We start from the raw sequence: 25803 nt of genomic DNA on the forward strand, positions 1-25803 counted from the left end.
AGCGAGGGCTTTTTAAATATGGGAGTGACCAGTGCATGTTTTAGAGGGGAGGATGCCAGTATAGATGTAGAGATTTGAACTATAAGAGAATGTAAAATAGAGTAAGAAGGTGACTGAAGTAGGTGAGAGAACAAGGTCCAGGGGACATATGGTTGGGTCGGCATCAGAGAAAAGTTTTTAGCAACCTCCTCTGTAGTAACAGGATCAAAAGAAAGGAAAGTATTGGATGTGATGATAGGTATGGTATGTTAAAGGATAAGTTGACCTTTTCGGAATAAATAAATGCACTTTTTTTTTTCCAGAAGACTGGAAAGTATTGCACCCGAGATCAACAGATCGCTGGTGCAATGTCTGGCTCCTGCAGACTCAGTGTAGCTGTGTGCCCATACCTCCGATGCAGGCAGTTACTTCACTCCAGAACTACAGGCATGCTTACCAGCTCCATCGTAGTTCATTGAGAATTATAAGCTGTCAGCTGGAAAGGCTGTCAGTATTTGTAGTCTATTGATTCGCAGAGCTCTGTGAATGAATGATGAGGCCATGTGGGCGGAGCCCCACAAGGCTTTGCTCTCTTGAAATTGTGAAAGTGGGTGTGGAGAGAGGATTCCTGGGCCGTTGTCACAGGTGGGGGGGGTCGCCCTAAAAATAAGCGGAACATGTTCCCGAAGGTTAACTCATCCTTTAAGTGGAGGAGATACTATATCTTGACAGGGGCGATCTTGTTACAAATTGCACCTGTCCTGTTTATAAATGAATGGCAATGTCCTGAGCAGTGACTACCAGGCAGCTCTTTACTGCAGAGGAGACATGCTACGTAACCAGAACGAACGAACTCCTATGCATAGGCGCGGGAATTACAGAATTCCTTGGCCTGTTAATCAAGACGGCCAAACACCCAGTACCTGGAAGAAGCCAGGGAGAATATGTTGGCGCCAGCAAGTGACCTTGTAGATGTTGTGTCGTTAGTATTTGTGAATATTTGGGTTGCTTTGCAGAGAAAGCATCAAGGAAGCACAACACGTGTTCATGAAGCAGAATCATCATGTGCGGGGGGGGGGGGGGGGGGGGGTTTGTACGATGAACTTTAAATGTGTTCTCTGGGAATAGGGGAATTCCAACTCCACCTGCCTTTCCTCCCTTGGTTGTGGGTTAATGAGTCCAGTAGACGTGCGAGAGTGCAGCTAAAGAGGTAGAATAAGATTTCTAAAGCCAGGTTTTAATACCTGCAAGTAGGTTAAAGGAGTTAGAGATAAAAAGGTGGATAGCTGAAGAAGATAGAGGTGAGCTTGTTACAGACAGAGCTGGCATTCCAGATGGCACATGATTAGGGGGGAGCTGAGAAATAGGAATAAGATTGTCGATTGCTGTCAGAGGAAGGAGGGTTTTATATGTGCGCACCAGGTGATGGTTGCAGTAAATAGGGAGTGGGCAGGAGTAGGAGTGATACAGAAATAAGTAAGCTGTGGGGTGGAGAAGAGTAGTAGGTAGCAGAAGATAAATTGGAGCATATTACAGAGGGAATATAGTAGGAACTGGGCTAAATTGTGCATAAAAGATTTAATCAAATTTTGACTCCTACTATGCCAGTTTTCAAATATTTAACCTTCTATTACTCTAATTGGCTTCTGCAAGTTTGCCTTTTTTTTCAAGAATATGAAGGAGCATGGGGACAATCCAGGATATATGCGGTTATAAAATTGAGCTTGAGAACAGAGGTTGTTCTGCACTATTTAAAATGACATCTGGTCTGAAGAGCTTTAACTATTAGGCAGGTGTACCCAGCCCTTAATTCAAATGGAGCGTACGTCACATTGTGTGGACTGTGCATAGTTGGCATATTTTGCAGTAGGACATAATGACAGTAGACACAGGGACATAGGTTCTGAACAAAGGGCAGGTAAGTTGGTATGATTTTTAGACTGTTTCTGTGTGCCCCCTATTTCCACTATTCCTGCTTGAAAGATGGTATAGCTTGTTGTAGCTCTTAAATTCACTGACATGCTAATTTTGAGTTATTGTAAACTTTTTTTCTTTTTGTGTGCATATCTTTACTTTTGTTTTCTTTCTTTCCATAATTATAGGGAGGAGTTGGACATAGATCTTAAAGACATTTACTACAAAATCCGATGTGTTCTGATGCCGATGCCATCCCTTGGGTTCAACAGACAAGTAGTTCGAGACAATCCTGACTTTTGGGGACCACTTGCAGTTGTTTTATTCTTTTCAATGATCTCCCTGTATGGCCAGTTTAGAGTAAGTGCAGTTCTGTTAATGCTTGTAGAAAGTGAATGGAGGGATCCCCCCACTAGGCATTTAAAGCCAATTCCAGGAAACTTGAAAATTCTCCCTTGCTGTAGGGTTGTGCCCGCACTGCAAGGGCTAACTATTGATTTAGGTCTAGGGGGTATGGAAAAGTAGATTTACTTACTCACTTGTCTGCACTGCTAGAACGACCGCATGACGTCATACTCCCCATGCTCCAGCTGTCTAAGGTCCTGACATCAAGACTGATGCAGGATCCATAGCCCTGCCAAAGCATGGTGCAACATTGTCTGCCAGGGGAAGGGAGGATCAGGTAAGTGAAGTGTGTGTGTTGTTTTTTTTGTTTTTTTCCATTAGGTAATCAGATGCTGCCTGTAGACATTTCTACATACTGTTCCAACTATGAGGCACAAGCTTTCCAACTAATCTGTCTGTTGTCTGGTTATTGTGTTTTTATATCTGATCTTTGTCCTCACTTGTGCAGTTTCAGTTGTCACTAAATATAGTACAAATATTCAATTGTTTGTATCTCTGTATGTCAAACGTATGTGTTTTTGTATGTCCGTGTCACGCCAAGCAGCACATATCTTCAGGAGGAAGTGTCAACAGACTCTTCCAGTTTAGGAGGTAAAATAGGCTAATGTCACATCTGTTCTACAGAGGATATAAACACATTCATTCCACTACAGGAGCTTTATGAACATCTAGGTATCGTGTAAATAATTGAGGAGTCATTATATTATTTAAATTTAGTTCATAGTAATTGTTTGGAAACCAGTGCACCAGTTCCATAAAATATTCTCTGCTGTTTTTCAGGTTAACATGACTTGTGTGGTAACAAACCCACTTACATAGCCACTGAATGGGAGGAAGCTTTGGGCTTCATTTAAAGTGTTTAATTCCTTATTTTCAAAGCCAAGGATGGAAATATAGCTTATGAAATTAATTAGATTTGTCACATAGTATTAGCTTAAGAGAAGTCTGACGATCACTTTTCAAAGTGATAATTGAACTGAATGAGTAATAATAAAAAAGAAATAATAGAACGTTCTATGATATTAATGCAGGAGGAACAATGCTAACCAGCATGGTAAGGACGCAAGTAGTGGTCTACCTTTTCAGGTAGAAGCCAATTATGTAATTTTTAAACTCAGTCAGATCACTGTAAACTCAAGTGCCATCTTAGTTTGAGTTTTCTACTTCACAAAGATTTATGTAGAATATTGGTAGAAAACAATCTGAAGGTGAAGAGAGTAACCGAGAACATTGTAAACAGGAAAAGCTGTGGTGTGGTAATGGGGTAGGACTGGGAAGAGAAAAGTTAGGTAAGCGGGGTAAGGGGGAATGAATGGGCACTCTGATTATGCATAAGATCGTGTGTGTGTGAGTCAAACCCCTGGATAGGATGTCACTATATTACAGGGAATTGGTGAATTCTATCCAATAGTACTATCCTTGTCTAAATTTTTATTTTTATTTTTTTTTCTTCTAATGTTTGAGGTAGGTCATCAGATCTTCAGAGTATCTGATCTTGTTTATTTTAGAAAACCATAAGCTGAGAGATGGGTAGATTCTTGACTCTAGAGGGTAGATACACATTTCTTGGCTGCTTTTAAAAGGTGTATCTGAAGGGCCTTTTTGCATATGTGCCTGGGACCATTAGGTGAAGACGGTAGGCTGCTGGATCATCCCCAAAATCCAGATCAGTTTTTTTTCTTTTTTTTTTTTTTTTTGAAGAATTGAGGGAACTTTGTACCATCATGTCCCATTTTCAAAAGCAAAAGTGGTGAATAATTCTGGTGGTACTGTTAGAAGTTAGGGACATGGAGTGTCTCAGTGTTCTGGTGTTCAAACACAGTTGAGTGACAAGCCAACAGCCTTGCAGGTATAGTGTGAACAGGAAGTGTTAGTTGAGTGAGTCTCCAGATTAAGTGGGGAGGTTTATTATGGCCCACACATCTGCTACGGGTTTAATGCCCTTGGTGGATAAAAAGTTGTTTTGCAGGAAGGAGTCAAGGGAATTGTTTGTTCCTTACACCTGCATAACCAGAGTGTTTTTTTTTTTTTTTTCTTTTTTTTTTTTTTTGCAGTGTTAGAGATGTAGGTTGTAGCATAGTAATTTTAAGATTAGGGCCAATAATTGGGTGAGTATGTAGTGGTGAGGCATGTTTTTGCCTCTTTTCATGGAGAACTGTTGTGTTTTTTTTTTATTATTTATTAGGAACGAGAGCTCAACTTTTATATAAAAAAAAAAGTTATATGTGCTTCTTTCTGTGCTCAATCCAACAGCCATACTTGTTACATATGCAGACTGTGATACATACATACATACATACATACATGCATACATACCTCAAAAAAATTAACGGAACACTTTTGAATCAGAGTATAGCATCAAGTCAGTTAAAAACTTGGGGAAATTGATGTGGTTAGTTAAGTAGCAGAGGGGGTTGTTAATCAGTTTCAGCTGCTTTGGTGTTGCTGAAACTAACAGGTGCACTAGATGGGAAATAATGAGGCGACCCCCAAAATAGGAATGGTTTTACAGCCAGTGACATTTTTTTTTCCCTACTCATCTTTTCTGACTTTTTTTCACTAGTTTTGCATTTGGCTAGGGTCAGTGTCGCTACTGGTAGCATGAGGCGATACCTGGACCCTACAGAGGTTGCACAGGCACTCCAACTACTCCAGGATGGCACATCAATATGTGCCATTGCAAGAAGGTTTGCTGTGTCTCACAGCACAGTCTCTAGAGCATGGAGGAGATTCTAGGAGAGCTGGACAGGGCCTTAGAAGGTCGTTAACCCATCAGCAGGCCCAGTATCTGCTCCTTTGTGCAAGGAAGAACAAGATGAGAACTGCCAAAGCGTTACAAAATGACCTCCAGCAGGCCACTGGTGTGATTGTCTTTGATCAAACAATTAGAAACAGACTTCATGAGGGTGGCCTGAGGACCAGACGTCTTCAAGTGGGGCCTGTGCTCACTGCCCGGCACCATAGAGCTCAATTGGAATTTGCCATTGAACACCAGAATTGACAGGTCTACCACTGGCACTCTGTGCTTTTCACAGATGAAAGCAGGTTCACCCTAAACACGTGACAGATGTGAAAGGCTCTGGAGAAGCTGTGGACAACATTATGCTGCTTGTAACATCGTTCAGCATGACTGTTTTGGTGGTGGGTCAGTGATGGTCTGAGGAGGCATATTCTTGGAGCGACGCACAGACCTTTGCAGGCTAGACAATGGCACCCTGACTGCCATTGGGTATCGGGATGAAATCCTTGGACCCATTGTCAGACCCTACACTGGTGCAGTGGGTCCTGGGTCCCTCCTGGTGAATGACAGTGCCCGGGCTTGTGTGGCAAGAGTATGCAGGCAGTTCCTGGAGGATGAAGGAATTGATACAGTTGAATGGCCCGCATGCTTGCCTGACCTAAATCCAATAGAACACCTCTGGGAAATCATGTTTTGGTCCACCTGACGCAACCAGGTTGCACCTCAGACTGTCCAGGAGCTCAGTGATGCCCTGGTCCAGATCTGGAAGGAAATACCCTAGGACACCATCCGTCGTCTCATTAAGAGCATGCCCGATGTTGTCAGGTATGCATACAAGCACATGGGGGCCATACAAACTGAGTAGCATTTTGAGTTGCTGCAATGAAATTTAAGCAAAATGGACTAGCCTGCTGCATCATTTTTTTCACTTTTGATTTTCGGGGTGTCTATGAATTCAGTCCTCTGTAGGTTGATCATTTTCATTTCCATCAGTTGATAGGGCATCCTTACATTCCTAACACATTACCCAGTCCATATCAGTATAGATATCCAGCATGATATTTTTCCCCATTTAGATCGTGTGTGTGTAATGGCAAGCTTAATTTGAATAATGTTCTAGTTCTTTTGTACTAATAGTTCCTCTGACATGGGAATATTTGACAGACATACTGTACATTTAAAAAAAAAACTGTGACAGAAATTTTAACCGGTGTAACAGTGTGTCTGATATCTTATACATCTTCAGATAGACATGGTACTACAAGGTATGGGGTGGATGTAGGAATCTTCCTTCTTTTTTTTTTTTTTTTTTTTTTTTTTTATGATGAGTGACTCAAAAGTATTGCAGCTAGAGACAGCCAGACAACTACCATATTCTGGAGGTCAGAATTTACAGGTATGGGGTAAGTGTGAATGCTAATTCCACACCTCACAATGTAGTGTTTGGTGTCTGAACAAACTATCATCAGGCCCAGGCACTGTTACATTGGAGGTGGGACTGTGTGCTTGGTGCTATTCAGATACCAAGCTTTAAACAGTGTTTTACCTAATATGAGGCTGGAGTTCCAGCAGTGCATTGGAGAGGCAGGCATCCTTTGTAAATACAGTTAGGTCCATATATATTTGAACACAGGCACAATTTTCATACTTTTGGCTCAGTGTGCCACCAGATCAAATTCATTTGGATTGTTTCATTTTAATTTAAAGTGCAGACTTTCAGCTTTAATTGAAGATGTTGAACATAAATATCAAGTACAAATTTTAGGAACTGCAACCATTTTTCTACACAATCCCTCCATTTACAGGGGCTCAAATGTAATTGGACAAATGAACATAATCATAAATAAAATGTTAATTTTTGATATTTTATTGAGAATTCTTTACTGGCAATGACTGCCTGAAGTCTGGAACCCATGGACATTACCAAAGACTGGGTTTCCTCCTTTCTGATGCTTTGCCAGTCTCTAACTGCAGCTGTCTTCAGTTGTTATTTGTCCTGCCTTTTAGTTTTGCTTTCAGCAAGTGAAATGCATGCTCAATTGGGTTGAGATCAGATGATTGACTCAGCCATTGCAGAATATTCCACTTCTTTTCATTCAAAAGCTCCTGGGTTGCTTTTGCAGTGTGTTTTGGATCGTTGTCCATCTGTACTGGGAAGCACCATCCAATCAACTTTGCTGCATTTGACTGAATCTTGGCTGATATCTCTAAACACTGCAGAATTCATCCAGCTGCTTCTGTCTTCTGTCATGTCATCAATAAACACTAATGAGCCAGTGCCACTGGAAGCCATGCATGCCCATGCCATCACACTGCCTCCACCATGTTTTACAGAAGACGTTGTGTGCTTTGGATCATGAGCTGTTCCAAGCCTTCTCCACACTTTTTTTTTTTTTTCTGTAAATTCCTGTCATTCTGGTACAGATTAATCTTAGTTTCTTCCGTCCAAAGAATGCTTTGCCAAAAAAAAAATCTAAAAAAGCCAGACCAGTTCTGGAAAAGTCTAATCTGGCTTATCTATTCTTCAGGCTTATGAATGGTTTGCACCTTGTGGGGAACCCTTTGTACTTGCTCTCGTCTTCTCTTGATTGTAGACTTTGACAATGAGATATCCACCTCCTGGAGAGTGTCCTTCATTTGTCTGGATGTTGTGAATGGGTTTTTCTTTACCATAAAAAGGATCCTGCGATCATCCACCACTGTTGTCTTCCGTGGATGTCCATACCTTTTTTATGTTGCTGAGCTCACCAGTGAGTTCTTCTTTCCTCAGAATGTACCAGACTGTTGATTTGGCCCCTCCTAATGTTGCTGCTATCTCTCAGATGGATTAGTTTAATTTTTGAAGCCTTACAATAGCCTGTTTCACTTGCATGGACAGCTCCTCTGAACACATGATGCAGGTTCTCGGCAACAGATTCCAAATGCAAATACCACACTTAGAATCCACTCCAGACCTTTTACCTGCTTAATTGATGAAGAAATAACGGAGTAGCCCACACCTGGCTATGAAACTGCTTTTGATTCAGTTGTCCAATTACTTTTGGTCCCTTGAAAAAGGAAGGATGGCTACTCTTAAGAGCTGTAATTCCTAAACCCTTCCTCCAATTTGGATGTACGTACCCTCAAATTTGAACCTGAGAATGTGCACTTTCAGCTCATATCCATGATATAACTATAGCTTGTATATGTTTTGGTAAATACCTGAAAAAAACTAAAATTGTGCCTGTGTCCAAATATATATGGACCCAACTGTACAGTGAGGAACAGAAGTATTTGAACACCCTGCAATTTTCTAAGTTCTCCCACTTAGAAATCATGGAGAGGTCTGAAATTCACATTGTAGGTGTATTCCCACTCTGAGAGACTGAAATTTAAAAAAAAATTCAGGAAATCACATTATGATTTTTTTTTAAAAATAATTTATTTGTTTTGCACTGCTGAACATAAGTATTTGAACACCTGATAAAATCAGTGTTAATATTTGGTACAGAAGCCTTTGTTTGCAATTACAGAAGTCAAACGTTTCCTGTAGTTCTTGACAAGGTTTGCACACACTGCAGCAAGGATTTTGGCCCACTCCTCCACACAGATCTCCTCTAGATCTGTCAGGTTTCGGGGCTGTCGCTGAGCAACACGGAGTTTCAGCTCCCTCCAAAGATGTTGTATTGGATTTAGGTCAGGAGACTGGCTAGGCCTCTCCAGAACCTTGATATGCTTCTTACGGAGCCACTCCTTGGTTATCCTGGCTGTGTGCTTTGGGTCGTTGTCATGTTGGAAGACCCAGCCAAGACCCATCTTCAATGCTCTGACTGAGGGAAGGAGGTTGTTGCTCAAAATCTCACAATAAATGGCCCCATTCATCCTCTCCTTAATACAGTGCAGTCGTCCTCTCCCCTTCGCAGAAAAGCACCCCCAAAGCATGATGTTGCCACCCCCCATGCTTCACAGTAGGGATGCTGTTCTTGGGATGCAACTCATCCTTTTTCCTCCAAACACGGCGAGCGAAGTTTAGACCAAAAAGTTCTACTTTGGTCTCATCTGACCACATGACTTTCTCTCATGCCTCCTCTGGATCATCCAGATGGTCATTGGCAAACTTCAGACGGGCCTGGACATGTGATGACTTGAGCAGTGGAACCTTCCGTGCAATGCATGATTTGAAACCATGACGGCGTAATGTTCTACCGACGGTGACCTTTGAAACTGTGGTCCCAGCTCTCTTCGTGTCATTGATCAGCTCCCCCTTGTAGTTCTGGGCTGATTCCTCACCTTTCTTATCAGTGATACCCCACGAGGTGAGATCTTGCATGGAGCCCCAGTCCGAGGGAGACTGACAGTCGTCTTTAGCCTCTTCCATTTTCTAACAATTGCTCCAACAGTTGATCTATTTTCACCAAGCTGCTTGGCAATTGCCCCGTAGCCCTTTCCAGCCTTGTGGAGGTCCACAACTTTGTCTCTGGTGTCTTTTGACAGCTCTTTGGTCTTGCCCATGGTAGTAGTTGGTGTCTGACTGACTGTGGGGTGGACAGGTATCTTTAAAGAGCTCAGACAGATGCTACTAAGTTAGATTAATGAGTGGAGTAGAGGTGGACTTTTTAAAGGCACAGTAACAGGTCTTTGAGAGCCAGAATTCTTGCTATTTCTTAGGTGTTCAAATACTTATGTTCAGCAGTGCAAGACAAATTCTTTAAAAATCATACAATGTGATTTCCTGAATTTTTGTTTTTTAATTCTGTCTCTCAGAGTGGGAATGCACCTACAATGTTAATTTCAGACCCCTCCATGATTTCTAAGTGGGAGAACTTGCAAAATCGCACGGTGTTCAAATACTTCTGTTCCTCACTGTATATGGTGGGAAGGAATACATTTTGATCCCTGGAAGTTAATGTCCACATGTTTTATATATTTTTAAATTAGTTTACATGGTGGTTTTAATTGAAATCCTTCATTAATATTGTTTCCTGCCAACTTTTGTTCTCAGGTAGTGTCCTGGATTATAACAATTTGGATATTTGGATCACTGACCATCTTCCTGCTTGCTAGGGTACTTGGTGGAGATGTAAGTGAACTGTTCATTACTATCTTACATTGCTAATAATTTTTTGAAGGGATTGCTACAAATAACGCACATGAATCATCAGACTTGCCTGAAGTGTAAGTAGGGATTTCCATTCGATTGTGTTTTGACCAATATGTATTTATTACTATTCTAGCTCCCAACTTACCTCCCCCCCCCCCCCCCTAATTAAAAGGGGATTATATTTTACAGAATATTGCCTTTTTAGATATAAGATGGTGGCCTGAACATACGAATTCTTAAACCAAAAACGTTTTTTTTAATTCAAACACTGAAATTGTAAGTATGATTGTACATACTTGCACAACAGTGTTACCCTTTGCTTCACCCATATTTCATAATATCCATCCATATCTTTGTGCCTAGTTTGTTATTAGCATTAGTGGAAAGTGTTGAAGGGGTACTACCATCTAAGGTAAGTGATTTATTAGTTCCTCACAGGCAGCGCTTCGTGGACTAATTTTCCAAGTTCTTTGCTAGGGACTGGGCATATAATAGTGCAATTCTATCCCCACCCAATCCTCTCTCTGTCCTGCTCTACAAGCCATTTGTTACCGGATTTAAAAATTGAGGTGTCAACAAATGAAAAGGGAGAATACAGGATAGGAATGTGATGAATAGTTTTGTGCAGTCATGGTCTTTACCCCATATGCAAGTGTAGGGACATAATAGGGAGATGTGCAATGCCTGTGAACACTGGGCAGGGAAGTTTGCACCACTAAGGCGTAGTCCCAGCTGCTGCAGTATGCCTGGACAAGAAAAAGAGAGGAAGGCGCCTCTAAGTGCAGTATTAACAATTTATTGAGTAAACAATGGAAAATTTGCACTTACAAGATAAACGGTTAAAAAGACTCATCGTGTGGTAATTGGATCCAGGTGGGACATCCAGCCGTCCAGCAGCAAGCTATGCCTATAGGATCAGGAAATAGAGTCCAGGATGTGCTTGTGCATCAAAAATGAAGCTTGGAGAGCAGAGTCAGATGTAGCAGGTGAAAGGCACGGTAATGCATTTTGGAGCATGCTCAATAGGTTCCTTCTTCGGGTCTCCTGGGAAGGAGAGCAAGTTGATTGAAGTGGAGAGGGCTTGATGAAGGAGGAGAGGAATTATGTTGCAGTAAGTAGGAGAGCTAACACAGTTGAATCGGTTGGAACGAAGCAGTGGAAAAATGACTCACTCCTGTTAGTGGGGCAGGAGAAGTGGCAGAGGCTCCTTGTGTGCCCTCCTCACCATATATTAATACTGCACCCGAGGCATGTACCTTTTCTGCCCACCCCTTGTCCCAGCCCTGGCATGAATTGTCTCAGCAATGGTGTGTGAAGAGGAGGATACTTGAAACATACACATACATGTGTGTTGGTGCCTTTAAAAGTCCCATACATCCACCATTAATTTTTCTTTGAGTAATGATGTGATCAGGGGAAGTCCGCTTGCAATTAGAAATAATATATGAAACCATAACTAATACCTGGAAAGTTTCAAGATTGTACTTTCAATCGGCAATCTATATTGGTGGTTATGAAGAATATCTCTATCTCCATATACTTTTGTGTAAAAAGGTCATGCTTGTTCTTTGGAGATATCCAGGGAACTTCATATTGCTAAAATCACTTTGGGTCTGATAATATGCTGGATGTGCATTTAAACTTTTTGCCAATGTTTATTAAAGAGGAAAAGAAGACTGCCTTGACCAGTGGGATGACTGGTGGAATTGCAACTTTTATTATCTGTTTACTGGGAAAAGGTCCCTGTTATGATTCATTTTTGTGTTTTACAGGTGGCTTATGGACAGGTCCTTGGTGTCATAGGATATTCCCTACTTCCATTAATAGTAATTGCCCCTGCACTTCTAGTGGTTGGATCATTTGACATTGTTTCCACAGTAATAAAAGTATGTTTGTTTGTTTTTTTTAACAAGTGCATGTAGACTGTAGTGCATGTAAACTGTAGTTACACAGTATATAATGTAACTATTTAGGTTGTTTGATAAGTATTGTAGACCTTCCTATTTTGTCTGGGAGCAAGCATTTCTCTCTCTGCTGCTCTGGCTTCTAGGGAGGGGAATAACCTTTCCTGGATAAGGGCCCATGTGCAGTGTGTTAACGCTTGGCATGTTGAAGCAGCCAGTTTATATTGAAAGTATTGAGAATGCATCCAAGCATCTGCAACATTGCATTTTTTGTAACCTAATGTACTACCATGCAGTTATGACATGCTGCAACGCAGGTGTGTTAACTTCTTGCATTTGGGAATAATTTAAAATAAATGGCACTGCAATGCAAAATGGTGAATCTGGGCTTGATTTCTAGCAGTATCATACAGCCCCGGTGGCTCCTTTTTATCTTGCAGCATGCTATGGAGCCACCTTTGCATGCAGGGACTAGAGCTTTGCCTCTCTACGTTGTGTGTGTCAGTATTACAGTAGACACACATAGCCCTTAACCTAGAACAGAAAGGCACGCCCCTGCTTCTCTCTCCTCCCTTCTCCAAGCTAACAAAACTAGCTAGAGACTGCTCTGTCCACTGTTTCCGAAGTGAGCGTGTCTCATAAAGGCTCAGAAGTCATTGAGAAGTCTTTCAAACATTTTTTTTTTTTGTTTGAAAAAATATATGTATTAAAATTCTTGTATGTCTCTACTTTATCATCCTTCTTTCATACTATAACACTCTGTACATATTTTTTGCTCTTAGCTGGAGCATATATTAATGCATGAGTGTACAGTAGATGGTTTTTAGCTGCTTGGAGACCATATTAATGTTATGTTTTTTTGTGTTGCAGCTCTTTGGTGTGTTTTGGGCTGCCTACAGTGCTGCATCCTTATTAGTCGGAGAAGAATTTAAGACGAAGAAGCCTCTTTTAATTTATCCCATCTTTTTATTGTACATTTATTTTCTATCTTTGTACACTGGAGTGTGATGACAGTTTTTAGACAGTTCATTCACTTGGTACATTGGTAAAGTGTAATGCTGGTTGGGTTGGGAGTAGCCTTTTAATGACTCTACTCCTTTCTGAAACTTTGGAATGTATTAAGGCTGTGTGTATATATCACCCCTACGTTCAGTACAAGGGGCTTAATCTGTATATGGCAATATGGTGCAGGCCCCTCAAGGCAGGGATCAACTAAAGCAATTACAATTCTGTAATTTATTTTTTTTATTAGCATTTCTGTTGTCTTAAGTTGATCTTCTCTGAACACCTTCAGAAAGAGCAGCATTTAACCAATCAGTTGTCTACACGGTTGGTGAGATCTGGTGTTGTATATGCACTAAATATAGATACAGCACATGACTGTTATCAAATGTGGCACACATATTGTTGGTCCTACAAATCTGTATGTTCAATAACCTATATGCTGAGATTTCAGTACTGACCAGCTCTATGTTCTATTAAATAATTTTTGGACACCTAAGTAACGGATAACCAGATATATTCCTACTATCTTTTCAGTTTTAATAGACCTTTGGTGCACCTTTCAATCTGTTCCCCTTTGTTATATGGGAGTAAGGTGTATATATAGAGTCTAAAATATTTGTTTTTACATGTTTTAATTTAGCAAATTCTGTAAAATAGCATTAAAGCAAGGGGTAATGTTCTTAGTTGGGAATAGATTCAGAAATATAAAATTTTTGTCCCATGTAAATTGTTAATTTGTTGTACGTTTTTAATTTTAGGCTAGATGGTGTCAATGTAATTGGATAGCCTCTTTCTTTGGAGGTTTGTGGAATAAAGTGCCAGATTAGATAAATTTGCACATTGGGGATGTGCCAGATTAAAAACTGTGGTGAAAAAGTGCATCTCCGCATCGAGTTTTGTATGATTGCCTGGACCTTTTAGTTCAACTCAGATCAGCAGGAGAAATCTTCTATAATGTTAAGGTGTTGAAAGCATGTGGACAATTGTACTGTATAAAGTGGATATGACTGGAGAACGTTTAGGAAACTTAAATAAGCATGGCTTAGAAAATCCTAAATTGCCCTCACATCCTCCTGTATGTTGTTCACACTTTTATCTCCCATTGTTGCTTCATTTTCAAATTAAGCCATTGGGGTTTGCAGACATTTTGTAGATGGGCAGAGACTGGTTAAGCAGCAAGACTGAGATATCAGTGGAGAAGCTCCATCACAAAATGCTGAAGCTACATAAAGCATTTTATGTGTTGGAAAGCCTAATTGACCTTTGATCATAACTACATTTAAAAGTTTTTCTCCTGTACAAACAAGTTTCAGAACTGCTTGATCATCCAAATGCCCATACAGGAACCATGTGATTTGTTTTTACATTTGTTTGGTGGACTCCTAATGACTAGATTTAATCTAATTTTATAAATTCTCAATGGTAATATCAGGAGGTGCTAGAGTTGAAGTTACATGATACTCCCTTTTCTCCTATGCATTGTTGGGAGACTGACCACTGGGGTGTCCCAATGTAAACAAAAAAACCCTTCTGTAATCCAAGATTTTTAACATGTTCAGCTAATCTCTTCTCCTGTAGTGAAATAAAGAGCTGCTCTAAGGGCTAGTTCACACTAGATGCAGTTCAGTGCGCTTTTTTTCTGCATAAAAAAAAATGCATGCATAGTGTTTTCCATGTATTCCAATGGCCCTAGTTCACATCAGTGCACTCAGTTTCCGGTGCAGAAAAAAGTGTAGAACACACTGCATTTTATTTTCTGCACAGAACCATACTGGAACATGGCAAACTGCATCAAAACTGGACCAGAACCGCATGTGGTGTGAACTGGTAAGCAAAAATGTATCCGGAATGCATCTGGAGTGCATTTTTGTAGTGTGAACTGGCCCGAAAAGAAAAAAAAAAATAACACAGATTCAAGTGCAATTCATTTGGGAGGGTTTACTATTTGTCTGTAAAAGTTTGAATTTTTTTATATATTGCAATCGATTCTGTAGGTATGGTTAATAAATATTTATGAAAGTTGATGGCTTTCCACAGATATAACAGGTTTTGATGTGTTACCCATCATTTCTTTAATTCTTCTGTTATATATGCGACTTTTTATAGATTTAATTTCAGATTCAATGCAAAAATAAAAACAAAAAAAACATTGCAATGAATCAACATACCTGTATTGCTTGTCTTTTCTGGGTCTCATTTTCTTTTGTGTTGGTTTGGGTTTTATATGATATGGCAGCAATGTCAAAAGATCTGGTAGACTTTAACAAATGCATGTAAACTGAATCACTAAAATATCATTTAAAAATACTGAAAAGTACATTAACACTTTAACATTTATATATGTAGCTTTCATTAAAATAATCCCTGCTGCTTCTACCATGTTCTTGTTCAGGCACTATTGTGATAAGCTGATGGTGTTCTGTCTTTGTCTTGACTATAAGATGCTGTTTTAACACATACTATGTAGGCATGGTTAACCGTTGTCACTATTAGGAAACCCACCCTAAGAAATGTCATGCGGCAGAAGATCAGCAGCACTGAAATGCAACAAAGGATTAAAAAAACCCATTAAAACAGTCTTCTAATAAAATAATGTCTATGATACACAGGGCTTTAGTAAGCTAAATATCATCTAGGTACAGTTCACATATTCTTTGGCCTTTTTAAGTACCAACCTGTAATACCACTCATTACAGAGCCATTTTTAATTTTTTGGTACTGTGATAGTTTGACAAATACTCAGTTATGCAACACTATTCAAATTAACTTTAGATCATATTTTTATAATAGTATGTTACTTTTTGGTTATTAACCCCTGTTGTATGTTTTATATACGATATAAAAGAAAGGGAGGAAAAAAAAAAAAGACCAAAACGTTTCCCTTCCTGTTATGTTAAAAAAAAAAAAAAAAAAAAAAAAAAAAAGGCAAGGTAGACACAACACAATGCTGTGTTACGAACGCCCCCAAATTACCTCCCTTTTTTTTTTTTTTTTTTTTTTTTTGCTTTTTTAAAGAAGACACCCCAAAGTGATCTAAATTTTGCCATTTTTTTTTTTTAAAAGTGGGTAAAACTGGAGTGGGTAAAACTTGCAGCTTGGCAACTGTTCACTAGATACAGCTGATCATTAGTGTACAGGTCATACACTGAAGGAGAGCTGAAGGGGTTAATGTACGAGTAACGTACAGGGAGAGAATGAAGATGAGGGAGTTATTGTACAGTATAAGGAAGGTGAATAGTTACATATACAATATACAGATCACAGATACAGAAGAGGAGGGGGTGAAAGGGTTAAAAAAAATAATCCCACAATCCGTTAAAATCCCTCATTAATATTCTTCCTACAATCTATTCATAAAATCTTCGTAAATACTACTTTCTCCCTTTCCTCGGTTGTGAGAAAGGGGAGGGCTCTCTAATATAAACACTAAAGTGTTTACATATGCGGTTGCTGGGATTGGTCATGGTAGTGATCACAAGGTACAGAGCCACTCTGACTAACTCTGTAAATTGTGTCTGATCTGAGCTGGCTGATGATGGCTCCAGATCGCAGCCATTCAGGGCTGCATTGGCCACTCTTGTGTGTTTTTAGGTGTTGTTTATAAATGGCATTACAGAAGAACATGACCGCCACTCTGCCGTTTTTAATATGTATGGTGGTAGAGAAGTGGCTAATGGCAAATCTAAATAGTGGTTAATGGCGTACTGTAAATAGTTTTCAGGGTGTCCTAACTGATTGTCTATTTATTTCAGTCAAATAGTTTTGTTTTTTTAATCCAAACAACTTTTATTGTCAAGACCATGAACAGAGTTTACAGAATCAACAATAATATTGCTATACCAACAGAATTTTGCATAGGTAAATCAATGTGGATACGCAGATCCTGTAACATACAGAATAACTGAAGCTATGACTAATCATAGCAGAAGACACATGGATCCAAGGCTATCTTGATGATACATAACTTTTTCCTTTTATCTTATATTCCTCCACGTCTAGATGTATACATAACTGGGGGAAAGGAACAAAATCAGAATTAAACCAACATGAACATTTTCAGTAAAAATTTAAACTTGAGGGATACAATGCCCTATGGCTCAGAGCTTCTATTATTCATGTAGTGCTCAAGGCAATTGCAGTGAACCTTGGGTTTGCAAGTTAATATGCATAAATGCACTGTGCACTAGAATACTACAGACAAGAAGCCTTGGTGCGATTACAGGATCACTGAAACATTAAAGACTTGACTGGGTTCATCTCTTTCTGAAAACTTGACACCAAGGCAGACATCAGACAGATCATTCTTCACCCAAAGACAGACAAGACAATCACTCTTAAGCTACATTTTATTTACTGAAGTTCAAACTGGATGTGGCACTGATTTAGGAAACTCCAACTCAACAAGTTAAGATTTTCCACAGAAATGGGAGTAGCTGGAGTTTCATGTCCAGAAGTTGCCACAACAGTCGTTATGGGAGATGGAGCAGGTGCCACTGGAGCTGATGCTGTATTAGTTCTCAGCGCAGCGTTCTGTAGCAGATCTAGGTTGGCAATTTTAAGCACTTTGAAAATGTGCTCCTGATTACCCTTTAGAATGCTGAACCAACAAATCAAATGCTGCAGCCAGAAAAGGTGCAATCTATGGCCTGTTTAAACATGGGATACAGTGGAGCTTCTGTGTGACTAAAATAAGTCATATGGCTTTAGATGAGAGCAGGTATAGTGAGCTCAGATGCATTCTGCTGTGGGTAGTCTGAGTTGTAGCGCAGTTCAACCTGAAGCATAGTGTATGTACATAAAGCTAAAATGCCTTAGATCAACTTCAGGCTACATGTGCAAAACTCTTTAAAATAAAAAGCCTGTCTTAACGCAGCACGTTGACCACTTGCCGTCCAGAGGAGTTACCCCCCCCCCCCCCTTCCTGACAAGGCCATTTTTTTGCGATACGGCGCTGCGTCAGTTTAACTGACAATTGCGCGGTCATGCAGTGCTGCAGCCAAATGAAATGTATCTCCTCCCCCCCCACAAATAGAGCTTTCAGTGTTATTTGATTTTCTGTTTTTTTGTTTTTATTTTTATTTTTTGTGCTATAAAAAAAAGCACCAATTTTGAGGAACAAAAAATACTTTTGAATTTTTGCTATTCAACATGTCCAGTAAAAAAAATTTTAATAAAAATTTGTCTTAAATTTAGGCCAAAATGTATTCTGCTACATGTCTTTGCTAAAAAAAAATCCCAATACATGTAAATTAATTGGTTTACATGGAAGTTATAGTGTCTACAAATGGCGGTATATATATTGGAATTCTTATTTTTTTTATACTAGTAATGGCAGCGATCAGTGACTTTTAGCGGGACTGCGGTGGGCATTCTGACGGGGGGGGGAACTGACTGTCACTGACATCCCCAGTGACACCCAGTGATCAGTGCTAATAAACAGCACTGACACTGTATTAATGACACTGGGCAGGAAGGGGTGAACATCTGGGGCGATCAAAGGGTCAACTGTGTGCTGTATTGTGTTTTACTGTATAGACAAGCTGCTCTTTATTGCTCTGCTGTGTAAGGAAGTGCGTGTACGCCCCCTACCTGGAGATGCAATATATATATGTGTGTGTGTGTGTGTATATATATGTATATATATATATGTATGTGTATATATATATATATATATATATATGATGTTGCGCATCCCTGCTGCCCTGTAGCAGTACTTCTGCTATATGGCGGTCGGGAAAAACACGTAAAATGCAAAACTGCAACACACAAATGTGAACCTTGGCCTAAAAGTTAAATGTGGGGTCATTTAATAACTTTTCCCAATTTTTCTTTTACTTTATAGGTGTATGCGCCTGTTTTTTTCTTTAGATGTATGTCTGTGCAATATTTGAAGTTAGTAAAGGAAAAATACACCCAAAGCTCATTTGGCTGTGGATCACAGGAGTGCAGTTCATTCTGCACTCCTGTGACCCATTTTCAGTGGACAGTGGGTTAAAGTCTGCTGTTACGCACCAATCCATGCTGGGGAAAGATCTTGACTTTAAAGTTGGTATCCACCCAGATCCCTGGACCAACAGCTGGTTCAGCCTCTCAGAGATCTGCTGAGAGCCTGAGCCAACCCCTCTCTCCCCCTCTACAACCCAGTGCTCCAGTGAGTTCTGGCGAGCAGAGCAGAGAACCGGAGACTGACACTCAAAGCAGAGAGAGAGAACTGAGAGATTAACGGTGTCTGATCACTGAGTTCTCACACTTAGAACTGGCGGAGGACAGATGCAGCATCGGATCGATGCTGCATCCACCTAGGTAAGTATAATTTAAAAAAAAAAATCCTAAACTTCTTCCTAAACCTCTTTTAAAGGACTCCTTTCCATATATTGTTGGTGCATTTTTTGGAATATGTTAGATTGGAGGTCAATGAGAGAAGGTTCTCCTTACTGTGAGGTCAGTAAGATAAGACCTCTCTTACACTGTTGGTCAGTGTAAGGAATGTGCCTTACATTGATATTAATTGAAAAATTGCTCCTACATTTTGGGTCATGAAATGGGGGGGTGTTCTGCATAGTAACATGTTACACCTTAAATACAGGTGTAACATGTTCCTAAACCTGAACTTACCCATTTAAATACTTTTACGCACATGGTAAAGTTGGCTACAAATCCTCAATTTTTTTTTTTTTTCTTTCACTCCCTTTTACCTGTTAAGCTGGGTTGTGTCCAGTTCACATACTTGGCTGCCCAGCAAATCCAGCATTGTCCTGCTGCGACCTACTTATCAGCAGATTCCTGGTACCTTGCAGGTCTCCTACAGACTTGTCAGTTATCTGCTTGCCTGTATGGGATGTATGGGAAAGCAGATATACTAAAAGGAAGATTCAATGAACTACCACAACGCTCCACAGCACCATGGTAGTTCAATGAGAACTACAAGCTGACAGCTGCTAAGGCCGTCACGACTTGTAATTCATCAATTCACACAACACTGAATGAATGATGCAGCCGTGTGACAGCTAGTATGGGGAACTTCTCGTACCGCTGTCACAGGGAGGGCGGGGGGGGGATTGGAGTGCCAGGCTTAGGAGGGGGCAGGAGTGGCTGGGTTACGTTGTCAGCCACATGCTGAAAGGCAGAGCCAGCAGCCAGTCAGGCAGCCGAGTGGGCCCTGACAATATACAGTAGTTGGGATCCTTCCAGCGCCTAACACAGCTCTGCCCTATCAGCTGATAGCTGGCAATAGCTCACCATCAGCTAACTCTTAAGTAAAAGGAGACTGAAAATGAGTGTAGTCATGTGACCCAAAGAAAAGCATGGCCAAAAGAGCTTTGGCCGTACTTAAACTATTATATTCCATATTACAAAGTAAAAATAATTTCCTCAACTCCTAGAAATCTACTTTGCATGTTTGGTATGCAGTATTTTTTCTAGGTCAGCATTCCACTGCAGTAATGCTTTTTTGCAGTTATCAAATGCGTTTATGTGGTTCTTTTATGAAAGAAATAAACTAAAATGTATGCCTTCACAAAACCTATGCTGGAAACCTCATTTAGTGTACATGTTCCTGTCACAAGGTTGTCATACTGCAATGTTACTGTTCAGTAGTCTCAACTTCAACAACAGCATGCTTCAACTCTGCTCGCTGTCCCTTTGTAGTTCTTTTTTACTTTCTCTCTGTGCAATAAAATGGCACCCTGGAGGACAAGACCATGGGAGCTTGAGCTCAAGTATACAAAACCTACATGGAATACGGTTCAGCAAAGCGAGAACATATGTCAATACCAGACAAATCAAACATACAGTATATGCCATCTGCTTGTCACTGAGGACATATACAAGATATAAAAAGCAAATGCAATCCACAGCATGCTAATGCATATAACAATGTCAGCACATCGCTCATTTTTCAAAGTCTTTTATGAAGTTTTCAAAATCTGAAATTTCAGATCAACATTATAGAGTTCCTTGAAAAAGTATTCATATTCCCTGAAATGTTCCACATTTTGTCATGTTACACAAAAAAATGTAAATGTATTTTATTGGAATTTTATGTGATAGACCAACACAAAGTGGCACATAATTGTGAAGTGGAAGGAAAATGATAAATGATTTTCAAAATCTTTTACAAATATCTGAAAAGTGTGGCATGCATTTGTATTCAGCCATCTTTCCTCTGATACCCCTAACTAAAATCTAGTGGAACCAATTGCCTTCAGAAGTCACCTAATTAGTAAATAGAATCCACCTGTGTGTAATTTAATCTCAATATTAATACAGCTGTTCTGTGAAGCCCTCAGAGGTTTGTTAGAGAACATTAGTGAACAAACCGCATCATGAAGGCCAAGGAAAACACCAAACAGGTCAGGGATAAAGTTGAGTAGAAGTTTAAATCAGGGTTAGGTTATAAAAAAAATCTCAAGTTTTGAACATCTCAAGAAGCATTGTTCAATCCATCATACAAAAATAGAGTATGGCACAACTGCAAACTTACAAGACATGGCCGTCCACCTAAACTGACAGGTGAGGAGAGCATTAATCAGAGAAGCAGCCAAGAGGCTCACTAACTAACTCAGGAGGAGCCAAAGAGATCCACAGCTCAGGTGAGAGAACCTGTCCACAGGACAACTATTAGTCGTGCACTTCACAAATCTGGCCTTTATGGAAGAGTGGCAAGAAGAAAGCCATTGTAGAAAGAAAGCTATAAGAAGTCCTGTTTGCAGTTTGCGAGAAGTCATTTGGGGGACACAGCAAATATGTGGAAGACGGTGCTCTGGTCAAAACTAACACTGCACATCACCCTGAACACACTATCCCCACCATGAAATGTGCTAGCGGCATCGTGTTGTGTGGATGCTTTTATTCAGCAGGGACAGGGAAGCTGGTCAGATTTGATGGGAAGATGGCTGGAGCAAAATACAGGGCAATCTTAACAAATAACCTGTTGGAGTCTGCAAAAAGACTTAAGACTGGGGCAGAGGTTCACCTTCCAGCAGGACAATGACCCTAAACATACAGCCAGAGCTACAATGGAATGGTTTAGATCAAAGCATATTCATGTGCTAGAATGCTTCAGTCAAAGTCCAGACCTAAATCCAATTGAGAATCTGTGGCAAGACTTGAAAATTATATAATTACTTGTGAGCTAATATTGGGAATTTTTAAATTGTGCTAATTATTCAATTACAACTCCTCCCATGTGGTTCAATGACACTCACACCAACTCATTAAGTAGTGTAAATAAATTATACCAATAGTGCCGCGCTTCCTGATTATATGCCCAATATGCACCTGAAAACAGATGCGTTATTACCGTGAATACAATATATTATAATAAATTATAAATTGTCCTATTTAAATTCAGAAGCTCCAACTCCAGTATCTGGATACAGTTGATTTATATATGCGCTCACCTTATATATAGCCTAAATAATATTAGGCTAAAACAGCTTTTTGTCCTAATTGGACAGATGTAAATCACTTCTCCTGTATGCGATATTCTTTCCAAATGCTGTATGGATAGCTGTAGTTTGGTAATATTCCACCTGGGGTCTCTCCAGTAGAATGATCCCTGTATTGGGTATGGATGGATGAATATCTGCCTTTTCCCCTCCAGGGGTCTCCTCCTTCCTTTAAAATCCTCTCTCCAGTGTGCCACATTAAGGGTATCATAAAAAAAAAGAAACCATAGTACCTTATCCTTTTTAAATGTTAAATTTATTAGCTAACAATATCCCAACTTACATATGTGCAAATTAAAACAAGCTCAAAATGGTATAGCATAGCCTGCTGTGTGTGCTTCTGCCTATACTCGTCGTTCTGTCTGAGACAGTGTTGTGACCTCAGAGCCCCTCCCCTACGCGTTATGCCACCGGGTCACGTGGCTTCATCAGGGGGATATGATTGGACGTCACTCCTCTCATTGCCTTATATATCTCTAACGGGCGCCATTTTATTGTAGTCCGCATGCGTGCGGCCATCTTTTTGGGGTCTATTAGATGCAACACTCATCTAAGAAAATTGTATTGCCAAACAGATGATAATATTACATACTCTGCACTATGTTACTATATGCTGATGGGCTGGCAAGCTATACATAACACCACAGGGGCCATACATTACTACTAAATGAATAAATAAAAATTATATATAAAGACTAAGCCTCCTAATCTCATTACATATATCATTAATAATCTTAAATGCTAAAAATCCCATTATTGTTAAACTATGCAAATACATAAAATATAAATTAAACAATCCCATTCATTTTATTAGAATGTATTATTAAAACACCACTAGGAGTTATAAAATTAATTTATAAAAAAAATTAATAAAATTAATTTATATAATAAAGTAAAATACATTGTATGTGACCTTCAAACTATACTCACCCCTCCCTAGACTACATAATATACATGTTAAATATCTGTAATTAAAACATACTAACATTATTATATATATAAAATTTATATTTAATTGTCTTCTAGAGGTGGATCGCATTACCTACTACTCCTTAAGCTAAATTTTATTTAAAAATTAAAATTAAAATTCCATATAATTTTTAAAAATCCATATAATTTTTTTTTTTAAAAAGACCCTATACCAAATATATATATGTCTAAATCCCAACATATTATGCTCTTTTTAATAATTGCTAATAAAGCAAGTCAAATTGAACTCTTTTTTCAAGCCATAAGGGGCTAAACAGCCCATTTCAAAGATCCATTTGGAGTCCTTTTTGCTAATTTCTCTAATAGTATTATCCCCTCTCCAGTGATTAATATGTTTCTCAATACCCCAAAATTCTAATGATTTAGCGTCTTTATTGTGGTACTGTCTAAACAGTAAACATGTTCCTTTATACATTCCTTTAATGGTCTCTTAGTACGTCCTATATATATTAGGTTACATGGGCACTTTAAGCATATACTACCCCTTTGGTATCACAAGAGATGAATTGTCTGATTTTATACTCTTTACCATTGTGTGTATTACTGAATGTGAATCTCCGTCTAGGGTTATGTGTTACTCTACTACAGCTTTAACACCTTCCGCAAGCATAAAAACCCTATACCTTGAAAGAAACTAATATTATTATTCCTTATAGGAGGTTCTAAGATATTTTTAACTACCTTATCTCTTATAGTAGGGGCTTTTCAATAGATGAATCTCGGTTTATCTGGGATTAAATTTTTTAAATGTTTATCCAACTTCAATATCTTCCAATGTCTATTAATACATTTTTGAACTGCTTTATATTGTTTATTATAGTGTAATACTACCGATAATTCCTCATAATTACTATTATCCTTTTGTTTGTTAGACAACATACCTATTCTATCCATTAATCCCACTTTTTTCCTTTCTACTTCTATTACCTCTTTATTATATCCTATATTAATAAATCTTTTAGACAGTATTAAACTTTGGTACACATAATCATTATCTTTGGTACAATTTCTTTTAAGCCTCATAAACTGACCTCTTGGTATATTATTTAGCCATGATTTGTGATGTCAACTATTTATAGGAATATAAGCATTCCTATCTGTTGTTTTAAAATAATTTTTGTATATAACTGGGATCCTTCTTTCATAATTTGAATATCCAGAAAATTAATGGATTCTTCATTTATAACCCAACATAAGCTAATATTCTTGTCATTCTTATTTAAAAGATCATAAAAATTACTGAGTTCGGCCTTATCTCCATCCCATATGATCAATAGGTCATCAATATACCTGTTATATACCAATATTTATTTTCTAATGTTATGGAAGATACACATATCTTCCCATTTGGCCATATATAGATTGGCTATACTGGGGGCGAATGTAGCGCCCATGACTACTCCTTTAACTTGTAAATAATATTTATTATCATACCAGAAATAGTTGTGTGCCAAACAATATTTCAAACATTTCACTATAAATCTTTTATGTTTATTTGGTCTCAACAAAAAAAGAAGAAGGAACTGAAGGGAGAGGGAATATTCAATCTGAGTGGTTTACCCTTGAAAGAAGAAGAAATTTATGCATTAGAAAAGGGACTAATTTGCTCCTAGTAAAGGATTAAACAAATTCGAGACTTATAAATTTAAATATAGTGCAGCGCTAAAATATATCAGAGACAAAAGTGACAATTGTATAAATTAGTTCGTAGCCGGTGTCAAAAAACATGAATCCTTATTCCAACCGGAAACTGGTGTTTGTGCAGTCAGAAGTGATAAGAATGTGCACTCACCAGAGCGCATAATCAAATGCGCATTTGTATATAAATATCCTGAAGTCACTAAGGATCATGAAGGTCTGGTCAGGAATGGAGATGAATCAGTCACTGAATACGCCAGGATCTTGTAACCTCTGGTGTGTGATGACGGAGTAACTGGGGACCTTTTAGGGATGGACAGGTCAGCTCACCGGGTGTATGGGAATCCTTACTGCGAGTCCTCCTTGATAGCCTGTGACAGGCTTAATGCGCTTTTGTTCACTAATAGGAACATTTATTGCATAGTATGAGGAATGGTGGGTATCTCAGCCAGCTCCACGTCTCGTATCCATCCTGGGATCTGTCTCTCATGCATGTTGTTAGAGAATTCGAGACTTATGTCAGTATTCATAAATTAATCAGGAAACTCAACCTGAAAAAATATTTTGCTTATGCTCCCATGACACAGAATAGCCGGGAAGTTGAATATACAGCACATAGCAACCTGAGGAATAAATCAGTTTTTAATACCAACACTGGAGAGAGGATTTTAAAGGAAGGAGGAGACCCCTGGAGGGGAA

General features: G+C 39.1%; 1 protein-coding gene across 1 annotated transcript in view; it reads left to right on the forward strand.

The window, feature by feature from the left end:
* The window catches only part of YIPF4 (Yip1 domain family member 4), a 30474-nt gene extending 15284 nt beyond the window's left edge, over positions 1 to 15190 (forward strand). Inside the window, exons 3-6 of the mRNA XM_089690193.1 lie at positions 2082 to 2253; positions 10020 to 10097; positions 11891 to 12004; positions 12893 to 15190. Coding sequence (XP_089546319.1) covers positions 2082 to 2253; positions 10020 to 10097; positions 11891 to 12004; positions 12893 to 13030 — 502 coding nt within the window. The 3' untranslated portion in view covers positions 13031 to 15190. The remainder of the gene's footprint in view (positions 1 to 2081; positions 2254 to 10019; positions 10098 to 11890; positions 12005 to 12892) is intronic.
* The last annotated feature ends 10613 nt before the right edge of the window (positions 15191 to 25803 follow it).

The sequence above is a fragment of the Staurois parvus genome, unplaced genomic scaffold (genome assembly GCF_062004578.1).
Source record: "Staurois parvus isolate SC_StPar_1 unplaced genomic scaffold, SC_StPar_1.0 ptg000520l, whole genome shotgun sequence".
Classification (NCBI taxonomy): Eukaryota; Metazoa; Chordata; class Amphibia; order Anura; family Ranidae; genus Staurois; species Staurois parvus.